This window comes from Micropterus dolomieu, linkage group LG17, assembly GCF_021292245.1.
Source record: "Micropterus dolomieu isolate WLL.071019.BEF.003 ecotype Adirondacks linkage group LG17, ASM2129224v1, whole genome shotgun sequence".
NCBI lineage: Eukaryota > Metazoa > Chordata > Actinopteri > Centrarchiformes > Centrarchidae > Micropterus > Micropterus dolomieu.
The window spans coordinates 29,776,110-29,788,465 of record NC_060166.1 but is presented as its reverse complement, the minus strand read 5'-3'; the positions used below and the strand labels follow the sequence as shown (position 1 = coordinate 29,788,465).

General features: G+C 38.3%; 1 protein-coding gene across 1 annotated transcript in view; it reads right to left on the bottom strand.

Annotated features, from left to right (window-relative positions):
• The window catches only part of b3glcta (beta 3-glucosyltransferase a), a 61,961-nt gene extending 53,382 nt beyond the window's left edge, over window positions 1-8,579 (bottom strand). Inside the window, exon 1 of the mRNA XM_046073458.1 lies at window positions 8,334-8,579. Within this exon, the coding sequence (XP_045929414.1) occupies window positions 8,334-8,532 (199 nt within the window). The 5' untranslated portion in view covers window positions 8,533-8,579. The remainder of the gene's footprint in view (window positions 1-8,333) is intronic.
• Window positions 8,580-12,356: the final 3,777 nt, after the last annotated feature.

Sequence of the window (12,356 nt, the reverse complement as noted above, 5' to 3'; positions counted from 1 at the left end):
TCAAAGCCTAATTCCTTCGTGCTGAGTCTATGTTGGATCACTGAGAGCCCCATTCATCTGTCCAAGTTTGTAATTAGAGCCACGAGAGCTCCTATCCAATTACATTGCCATCGATTCTGAGACAAGAAAATCTTCGCAGAGAGATTCCCAGGATTTCAAATCAATACATCAAAAAGAGCAGTGTAGCTGAGAATGAATTTATACAGCAGTTTGTATTAAAATCAGGCTGCCTGCACTACAACATCAGTCAGCTTTAAATCTGACTTTAATTAGAACCGAGAAAGAGTTACATTTTTCTCTCCTGACTCACTGCAGTAGCCATTAAAGGACAACTGAGTGTTTAGATTTAGATTAAAACCTAAAAGCTGCAGATATGCTTTAACAGTTGAAAATCCTGATTTAGTGTAACATCCCATCCAATGCAAGACACACACAAAAAAGTCCTGTATAAAAAAAAGGGACATATTTCATAATATAGATAAAATATCTGTGACTTTTCTTGTATGACCCAATCTGTAGCACTTTGGTCAGATATTAATTCCATCCATTGCGAGGGAACCCTCTTCTTAAATTATTCAAAGAGCTGAGTTAACTTCAAAACACTTCAGTGTGTAAAGCCTGGAGTGATGCCACCAGTTCGGAACAAACGGACAATATAATGAACCTAATTATTTGAGTCACAAAAGCACCTAAAAACAGTGGATGCCAGCCAGTTTTAAACAGTCCAAATTTGCCAAGCAAGCCAAAGAAATATTATCTTCCCATGTTCCTTTCAAAAAGAAGTATTATATGTCTTTGAAAGAGCTGAATATATCCACATTGAGGGAGTGATTACATTTAATATTTTCACAGTGAGTGAAAATTTCAAAAGGGAGAAGATCTGATTTTCAAACATAATTTTTATGTTTCCTCCCATTTCTTTTGTTTGCTGCTGCAAGAGGACACCGTTCAATGCAGTTTACAGTTAATATAGTTTTTATGTGATGAGAATAGCTCAGAATACGCTTCCAATTCAGGGAAAGTAGTGTTATAGTCAAAACCGCCCAAACCGAGACCAAGTCAAGACCAAGACCAGAGTTTATCAAAACCGAGACAAGACCAAAACTTTTATGGGCTGAGACCAAGTCAAAACCAAGACCGAGGGACGGCGAGACACAGTCAAGACCAAGACCAGTTCCCCACATTACATGACACACAATCAAATGTGGAACGATATCTTAGGTACTTCTCTAATTGATCTGAAAGATCCAAATTCCCATTAAAACACCCAAACAAACACTAAGAGCTGAAATCAACGTAAGCATCTTTATTCAACACTCTTTTTCTATGCTAACCATCATGGGGAGGGTGCCGTAAACGGTAACAACACATTTTTAAATTACATTATTGGTTGCAGCAATACGTTTTACATCCAATCAAGGTAAGGATGTTAACTAATAAATCAGACAATGCAAAAGCAATTTATTGATATTCCCAAAGTTACGGTCTTGAAGTAAAATCCTGAGTCTGCTATGTCCGAGACCAAGACAAGCCCATCAAAAAATGGTCTTAAGACCGGTCTCAAGACCAAGACTGGTCTCGAGTACTATAATACTAAGGGAAAGTAATGAAACAAAATAGGGACAAAACAGAAAACCATCCAAAGTCATTTGAAATAACATCAAATAAACAGAGAAGTCATTAAAGGGCTCAGAATAATGTAAAGTTTGAACATCTGCAGTTCCTTGACAACTAAGAAAACTTCCTGATATCCTGATGAAGACCACATTATGTGGTTGAAAAGCCTCTTACAAGTGAGTGGACCCATCTCCAAAAGGTCAAGAATAAACAGTCAAGCTCAAAAAATATTTTTTAACATCTATTCAACTTGTTTCTTATCAGCTGCCCATCAAAACACTCCCAGCTAACAAGTTTAGTCTAACTCTAATATAAGAAAAACCTGTGCTTGCTGATAAAAGGAGCAACTAAATGTTGAAAATATAATATTAATTTGCATCACATTGTCTCCTTTTTTTAATTAGCCAAACCAGGCTAAACACATTATTATATAATGTCCATGAATCCTAATTGCCATGTGAAGTTCACAAACATAAAATCTGATCCAGCAAATCATCAGCTCCGTAGAGAGTAGAGCGGCTACATTGTCATCTGGCATCCCAGTTTCTGTCAGTATTAAAAATGCAATATTTGGCATGAAACGAAGCTTCCTACAGGAATACATTCAAGTTCACGATACATTCTGCTACATCTGCTCAAACTTCCCATTTTTTCATGGCTCACCCTTGAGAGGGAGAGTCTGACACACAAAGAGGGAGAGAGGGTGAGTAACTCCCTACATAATGTCTGGAGTGCTGATGGGAGCACCTCCATCCCATTGCCTTCTCAGCCTGCATAATCAAGTCTGTTGTTTCTAACCATGTTTTCAATTGAGCCGCACCAAACGGAACTTGCCTGCTTTGATTTTTAGAAACTCTGGAAATCACTGTGCATGCTCAAAGCTCTGAATTGTTTAGTTGAATGCATTTAACAAGCATCGACATTTACATTGTCGTTGTAATCAAAGCAGTCGTCCGATGCAATTAGAGAGGAAACACTGTGCACTTCTCATAACAATGGGAGGGAATCAGGTCGGTATGGGTGTATCTTAGCAGAATTCAAATAATCTGACATAAATATGTATATATAAAATATGTATAGCAGTTCCATACTTTACAGAACTACAATTCCTCTTTGTTAGAGGTGAACGGTTCCACTAGGAGCCATTTCCTTCTACGAAACTACTTGCCCATGATGTAAAAATCTTGAGGGATTCATAGTAATTGAGCAATGATTTGCTTGTTTGACAGTTGGTTGGCGTCTGACTTAACTTTCCAGTTCATTCAGGATTTAATTTGTAGAGAAAGAGGGGAAAATATTAAGACACCATGTGAAAGTAACTAAATCACATTACAAAAGGTAGCTACACAGGTGTATTATATTAACTTAAATGCTAATTAGCAGTCAGTGACAGCTTTAAATGAGCTCTGATAATCACTACGTCCGTGTGTGAGTGTTAAAAGCAAAATGAGGAAAGCTTCCAAGAGGCTGAATGGTGAAGGGCCGACAATAAAATCTAAAATCATGTTCACAATACTGAAATTTAAAGTGGTGCTGCCACCCAAAAACTCTTCTGAGACCAATGCACAAACATTCACAAGCTGATGGCCATGAAACCTGGATTTAACTCTTACTAACCTCTTCTAAAACCATAGACGGCACCATTTGAGTTCAAACAAGAACACTATCTGCATGGCACAAAATGGAGTAGAGTGGCTGGTGAGGACAGTGAAACATTCAGCAAGCTAAAAGAGACAGAATTCTCCTCTAGAGTTAGCAAATCAAATCAGAGGTAAATTGTGAGAGAATATTGGACTTAAATTTTACTGGTGGTGACAAAGTGGACTCAGATGGGATTCTCATGTTGCTGCCATAATGGCGTGTTAAGATTTAACACAAAGTTAATTTTCATCTTGCTTTATTCATGCAAATTTGATGGCTGCAGAGTTTTTAGTGCCAACCTAGTCTTGCATAGCCAGACCAATCTCTACACTTCGTTTTAGCACAGTGTCAGCCTACTTCCTGTGAGTCAGTTATCCTGATAGAGGTGACCTGTAACTGCTAACTGACAGTGTGTGTGCAGATTGTGCCTGAAGCCCACTGTACCTATGATTTACATCCATACTGGAAGATTCTGCACCTTTACGTCCAATACCACTGTGCATGAAAGCACTTGGCTCTATATGTAGCGAGGCGGAATGTATTGTTTGGAAGTCTCAGTGGTGTATGGACGTGTAGCAAGTACCACTTTCACACAGAAGATGAGTGTTCGCTACCCACTATCCAGACGGAGATGTTGCAAAAAGCAAGAATTTTTAAAAAGTCGGCATTAGAACAATAGAAATAGAATAGAAAACAAAACATGTGTCACTGAACCTATTCTGGGGTTTTGCTGAATTGTTCTCGATGGATGCTCTTGTCTGGTGATAGGGTTTGTGCCTGTGAAAGTGTGACAGCTCAGCTCACTCTAGGAGTGATCTCAAAACTTACCAAGATCTCAAATTCTGTCTGTTATGGAGTCATAGTAATGACTCTCAGTTTTACTCTTGTCTGTGTGCATTCGAGGAGTGGAGTCATACAGCTCAATAATATACATTTTGAACTCATGCAAGTTGCAGACCTGTCCTGACCTTGTTGCCTATAAACAAATACATGTCTGTTTGCTTTGGTCAGTTGTATGTAAACACTCTCCCTTTGAAATCTGTTTTGTGTCCAGTCTGATCACATTTTAAAAAGATGATAAATTAACTAAATACAGCAAGGTTACTGTGAGTTTTGGATTCCATGCTCTGATCCCTTGTAATCAAAAATGACTCAGTGCAGCTTTAACCCATTTTTCATGAAAATTTCAAATTTCCAGTGTTTTCCTTCTCTAATTCTATGATTACGTGCAAAAAAATAAAGCGCGTTGTGATGACAGAGACAGTGAACATTATCATAATAAAAGTAGCTCCTCAAAGAACTGGCACAGATGGCACACAGTTTGCACAGCACATAGAGTTGTAATAATGCATATGACTTTTGAAAATGGCTCTGCAAACTGTTAGGCATGCAGGAATAACAGTCTTCATCTGGCATTGTGTCATTTTAAATTTAAACTTTTTATTCCCACTCAAGCACCGCCAGCAGCCATCTAGAGCCCATTCTGGCAACTCCTGACCCAGATAGAACTTCTAGTAAATGTAAGCACATGTCATTTCATATTCACAATATATTGATAAATGTCATTTTTATGGGAAGAAATTTGGGAAATTGCTAAGGGATAAAATAACCAGACACGAATGTCTGCTTTTTGACTGATCCAAGGAAATACCTGACAAATTAAAGTACTTGATCACATTGATGCAAAAATCATATAAAAATCCATGGTAGCCAGGAAGCAGTCCTGCTTACAGTGGAGCTAAAATGCTAAGCTGATTAATTAATTAGTTGATTGTCAGAAAATGTATCATTTACAACAATTTTGATAATTGATGCCAAAGATGTTGTGGTTCCAGTCGCTCTAACTTGAAAATGTGCTGCTTATCTTTGCCTTATATGATAATAAACTGAATCTCTTTGGGTTTTGGACAGCTGGGTTCACAAAATAAACAATCTGAAGATTTCACCTTCGGTTCTGGGAACTCATAATAGTCATTTTTCACAATTTTGTTTTTTTTTTAACATTTCTGACAAACTTGGTTTGCAGTATTGTTCACGTTGGCCTAATGCAAAAACATATAGCAAAGCCTAGGATAGTAGTGAACAATGTATATTGTATATTGCACCCTCCTACGACTAAACCTTTTAAAAATAATTGTAATAATTTTGATTAATTTTGATATCATGACTAAGACCTTCATCAATCCATTCTTCCTAGCCAATAGCTGCTCAGTCCATCAAATACACAGAGGAACCTGTCCCCAGCAGCTCCCATCAGCTCTTCCTGTGGGATCCTCCAGCACTCTCAGGCCACTTAGAGATATCCAGTAATCTCTCCAGCATATCCTGGCTCTGAAAGTGTTTGGCCTCTTCCTATGGCATATTTACCAGGTGTCTGATCCACTTCAGCTGGCACACTGCAGTGTCTCCTCTCACCCATATTGAAGCTGTCCAGCCTGCAGAGAAAACTGAACATGGAGGCTAATGTCTGCAGTCTTATTCCTTCATTCACTACCCAAAACTTGTGACCACAGCTGACTGTCAGAACAAAGACATCTCTCAAGGAGAGATCACAGACATCAGTCTCACTATTCTTTTTAGTGTCACTTCTGTTCTGAGTAAAACCCCAAGACACCTGATTTGTCTTAGGGTGGGATGAGCTAACTTTTCTTGTTTTTGGTGATAAAATCTGCAACTTTCCACATTTTCAACTTTATGAAGATGACAAAGCAGCAATAGCTTTTGCGATGCTGTTTATTGGTATGCAATAAAAATGTCATCAACCAACCATTCATGTTCTTTTTTTACCTAGTGGATAAATTTAGACACACAGGTGCAATGATCATTTCTCAGTAGCATGATGATCATCTCCAACCGCAGGGAATGCACCATTTCTAGAGTTGCACCACACTCACTATATTTTTACTTTATATATGTGTGTGTGTTTGTATAGATTTCAGTATTTTAAATCATGGATTAGATTTTGTTTACTGTACTTTCTACCCCAAATATCGCACCTCATTATTAACCCTATATCAACAGTCAAATCCAGAAATTGTAGTGCAACAAACGTGCCACAATTGAAATTCGACTCATGTGGACTCCTTGAGTGCTGTACTTGGAGGTGTTGCTCCTCAACCCAACTACATACACTTAGCTGCAAACCACTCCAGTGCACATCAGAAATGACAGTCTGTTGAAACTTCACGGACAACATCATTGAAAAACAGCAGAGGTGGCACCCTAATGTCACCAAACTGGACGCTCTCCAGACCTTGGATGCGCCTTGATGTTAAGTCCATGAATATTACATATAGGGATAGCAGACAAGCAGCCTTGTCAGAGTCTAAACGTACTTGACTCTGTGCCAAACAGCTTTCACTCATGCACAGGGTACTGTTGGATTGCAGTGGTGACCCTGGCTGCCCATTGCCCAGTCTGTACTGTATTTCTGACATATCCACACAATTGAATAAAAGTATATAGTATCTTCAGGTAAGCTCACCCACATTCAATTATTACGCATGGATTAAACTGAGGCAAGCTTCAGTTTCTTGACCCACACCTGGGAATTTAGAGTGAAAGGTGATCTTATATAATTTGACGACTTTTCTTGCATTCATTAAAATTGATGTAATTCGTAAAATAAAGAGACCAAGCAGATTCTTTACATAACATAAGCACAATCAGATGTAAAGTAAGTGTAAAAGAAATAATTGTAAAACAAAAACTGATTTTCCTAGGTCAAATCCATAGACTTTATAGAAAAATCCAATTAATAATATATCCGTGTGACTGGAAGCAATTTCTTGCAGCATTAAGATTCATAGATACTCCATTAGCTTATCTGTTTGTGGTCTTAAACATGACAATATTTTATTATTTCCTGTGTTATATACCCAGGCAGATGCCAACCTTTCTTGCAATCCTAAAATATTAGCAGATCCTGCTGGCTTTTTATTCAAATTTCATTGTGACAATTTTCAGTCCTAGCAAGGGATGGAGTCTCCTGCTCTCAGCATTTATCTCATTCTGTCCAGGAACACATCCACATGGTACACTGGGCCGATCCAATATTGGTCATTCACTGTAATTCTCTCCACAGCTGCAGCCACACACTGTGCTCTGCTCTGCACCCCACCCAATGGACCTGACACATCACTGAACACATTCTGTACCTGCAGATTGGAACATATGCATGGACATAGCATAACATATCCTTATTCTTGTGGTGAAATGCTGAATGACAAAGCACTTTATGCAAGGTCCTGTAGTGGTTAAAGCAAACTGGGTCTGAAATATTTGACATTTAAGTCAGTAACTATTTGTCCAATTAGGTAATCAAATCCATGAAGTAAAAATATGTAGTTGTCCACACTTTAACACATTTCTGCAGGAAATTGTACTACATCGTATTTTAAGTATAATAACACTATTTCAATTGGCTGGCATGACTGTGGATTAGATTATCCCCATTCTAGATACCAGCAATAAATCACTGCAATAAAACAGCAGCTGTCATTTAATCTTTTGTTTGTAAATTACCATTGCACATCCACAGTGACAGAGGAAAACCTGACTTGGTAAAGCTTACAGTAGCTGTAGCCTAAGGTGCATTCACCCTCGGGCTTGACTCCCACTAGTGCAACGTCGATGTGTCAGGAAGAAGCTACTTGTGGCCGCTTGTAGCGAGTAGGAACACATTTCAACAGAAATGCCGTGACTCCAGAAGAGAGAGGTTTCAACCCTTTTCCTGTTATTAACTCTCGTGTATCCTAAACTTACAGCCGTCGGTCTGCATAAACCCACATGGCAACCAGTAGCCTACGTGCAAATCGTCTTTCAACTCCTCAGGAAGTTGAGGCGAATCATGGCTCCGCACTTCTCCCAACAGTTCTGGACAGACACTCACAGCTCGTCTCTTCTCAGTTGGAAACACTCCATTCAGCGCTACACTGTCGCTTCTTTCCCAACACAAGTTCACCTTTGAAAACAGGACAAACTGTTTCCTGTTGAGGGTGTCATAACGTCCCTCACAGCTGCCCGGGGTCCAAACCTCCTGACATGCAGATTTAGAAAGTAAAGTGATTACTTACAGAGGGAGAGGAAAATCCAACAGCCTGTCACTTTGCGCCCGATGTGAGGGTTGTTCGACAGCATCCTGTGAGAGTCCTGCGAGTAGTGTAGGCGCTGGCAGAGCATGGGTTTTCTGACAGTGTTTAAAAAAACAACAGGGCTTTTCCTTTTCACGGAAAACGGGGAGTGGGTTTGTGCTCCGGTAGGAGGCATCCCCATCTTCAGTACAAGGCGCAGGGACGCGCTCTGCTGGCGGGATGCGTTCACTGAGCTCAGCTGACAGACAGGCAGCCCGACCAGATGAAGGCCAAAACTAAATCACAAATAAAGGCTACTCTTAACTGCTACCTTCAAGTACCCTTGTGAAACTCCCGTTTCTGACAACTAATTGTTGAGCATTCTTTGTTGAGCTATAAATTGACAGTGTAGCAACACAAGTTTTCCAAATCTAAACAGTACCTATAGCGTTTATACCAGAACTGCAAGTTTTAGGCATACAGAGAGAACCTTATCAGGGTCATAGTCAGGGTATTAGAAATAGCCTACTGAGTGATAGGGCTGTAACTTAATGATATTTTCATTATTATATATAATTGAGAAGCTGGATCCAGCAAATGTCTGGACTTTTGTTTGAAAACTGACAATCAACGGATCGACAATCAAAATAGCTGCGATTCATTTTCTGGCAGCCAACTAATCAATTAACTGACTTATTGTTGCAGTTCAAGTCAAGGGTTCAAATTCCACATGCACAACCCACCTGTATGCATTTTTTTATTAGCAAAAAGTCTCACTTCAAAACACCATGTGAACATTTTGTGTTTGTTCATTGTTAAGTCCTCCTCTGGCGCTGTGTTAACACCCCAAATTCCGAGGAACAAAACTTAAAACCCTGGACCTTGACACATACAAGATATTTAGTTTTGGTCTCCCAGTAAGCCATGCCAGTGGTCCCTGGAGTTGGCAGCCATTGTTATGTAATAAATAACACCTCTGCTTTTCTTGCAGTGTCAAGTCAAAATGTCTGTCTGGTTAAAGGCCAATCAGGGACTACAGTTTATGTCCCTGACAATATGTGTTAGACCCACTGTATAGTAAAGAATACTTTTAATGATATAGCCTCAGTGTCGTCCACTTAGAATCACACTCAGTTGAAAACCATGCTAGCACTTGGAGAAGCCACAGGGAACAATTTAGCCAAACCTTTCCCCATGACTCTTCTTTTTTGTTGGTTTTAAAGACCCACTTATTTTGACTGTTTCTTAGTTCTGGGAAAGCAATTATGACCAGCCTTACTAACGTCATGCTGTACTAACATTATTTATTTAAATTATGTAAATTAACTTCCACCTTTATCACTCTAATTAGTACACAGAGATTGGTTACATAATTTATAATAATAATTATGTTCTAATTAACCGCAGTAGCTGAAAACACCTGTGTAGGTGTACTGTAAATACGTTTAGTTACTTATGCATAATTGCACTGCTTTGTTATTTTTGGAATATGGTAAAGTTGGGCTCTTGTGTTATATTAGATTATTATATTATATTATAATAGATTGCCATGCTGTATCATGAAATGTGATGTCATGTGAATTCATCTGAGAACAGAGTGAACATTTCGTACATGTCAAACACATGTGCAACTACCAGTGATTGACATCAATAATGGCTACATTGCATTTAAGTGTTGCTGGGCTATTTTGCATATGGCTTACGTGTACCTTTAAATTTAACTGACACATCATTAATGTTTTCAGTTACACCTGTCTGTGTATGTGGGTTTTCTGAGGGCTGTAATGAAGCTGTAAGCTTAATGATGCTGTAGAGATGAGAGAAGTATTTAATCCCTAACCACCACTGGTGTTATTTTGCTTTTAAATGATGGGACGTTAAATCATGCACACTATACATGATATATGCACCATAACTTAGCAAAAGCAATAATGTGTGTAAGAGTTCTTTATTTACAGTAATTTAAACACCAGTGCAATGTGCAACAATTTAAGATCAAGAAAATAAAAACACAGTCTAATTCTTTTAATACATACTTGATAGAATATCATTAACTTTGAGCTTAAGATGTTGAAATGACCTCTGTGTTCTAAGACCCATAAATGCCACATTTTGGCAACATGGGTGTTCCACTTTCACAGCTGTATAATTAGTTTTCCTGCAGTTGTAGGACAAGTATTTCCGACGTCCTGTGAAGGCAGCATTTATTCAGATGCTTTTTGACAGATCAGTCCAGATTTTTGAATATGAACAAATCTCTCCCAGAGCTAGAAACAAGAAAACCAAGACAGCGTCACCCTGAATTTTTCTCCAGTGACAGTAAATGAAAGAACAGTGGCCAGTGACAGGTACTTGATTTTTACAGAGACACAGTCAGATTCTCTGGTTCATGACTGCTGGCAAAAGAAGCAAAGTGTCACTGTGTGGTGTAGCTCATGTCCATGAATACTGATAATCTGCTTAAAACTGTAAGAATAACATTGTGATGAACAAGAGATTTTAGCATCCAAAGATGTATTTTCACTTCAGATCACCTCCAGCCTGGGTGTAACTGAAACACGTGGATTTGTGGAATGTTGTGACCTATAATTACAATGTTTATCTCCCAGAATTCTTCTGGTTTTCAAAATTACTGCTTCTCTCTCTGAAGGTGCCTATCTTACAGAGATAATTCAGAGGTCCCACTGCTTTCAATCGGTGTGGGTAATTAGGTTATAGGGTTGGGCCAAGTGCTAATAGTTAGTGTAATAACAAAATAAATGTGGTGTGTATAACCTCTCCCCAGTTACTCTTGTAATTATTGTTTGTTAACATTAAAATGCATGCCCTCATACTTTACCAGTATGGGGAGAAGGGAGAGTGCATGTGCAGGTGAGTGTGTGAGTATACAGGGTATGATAAATTGCAGGTTTTCAAAATCTCCATGGATATGATTTCTATGAACGGTGGCCCAACCAACAAGATTTAAATACCACAGTGACAATTTACTTGATGGACTGTGAAAAATGCAATTGTATGCACAAGCTGTACAATACACCTCATTCACCATTTATTTGTCTGTGACACATCCACCAATGTGTCCCTGAGCAAAACACTTAACCCCAAGTTGCTCCAGAGGCGTGCGACCTCTGACATATATAGCAATTGAAAGTCACTTTGGATAAAAGCGTCAGCTAAATGAATAAATGTAAGTGTATTTTGCTTGCTGCACTCGCATGTTTCACTTTCCCCTTTCTCATAGCTAAAATGCACAGCTATAAGCCCTCTATTCTCCATGGTCACATGTTCTACAATATTACCGCCCCTATCATTTAGTATATAGTCTATATCTCTACCATGAGAATTTCTATCTTCTCTGTTGTAACCTAGACAGGTGGTGTTTAATGTGTCAGATAGATATCTCATGTCAAATCCTTGAAAGTTATAAAGCAGGTGAGGACAGCTATAGCAAGGACATTACATAAATGGTAATGTTAAACATGATTTCTTTATAAAAAATAGGGTTGACATTTGAAAGTTTGCAGGCTTTAATAATAAAATGGAGGCCAGAGCACCTTCACAAGATCATAATAAATACATCTTACACATAATACATCATACATCTTGAAGTTAAAGAAATGTATTATGCAAATCAGAGCCATTATCACTGAAAGGATGTGATATGTTTTCTTTTTCCTGCAGTTCTCTCATAATTTCAAAATCAGGTCTGGATCAGTAACGTTAAATTATCTTTATCCCAGCCATTAATTCTTCAAAGAAGAAAGAAAAAAGTTTTTATCCTACATTTAAACCTGCAAGTACTGATTTTTGTGGCCACTAAGGTGTGACTGAAACAACACATAAACACAACACTGACATATAATCACCTTTAAGTTGATATGGTTAGATGTTAGTAAACAGTTGCCTAATTTAAAAATCCAAAGATAAAAGTTCAATTTCTGTAAAAAAAAAAAAAAAAAAAGAATTATAAGCTTAGTTGAAATATTTGGTTATGGTTATAATAAAGAATATCTATAAGAAATTTCT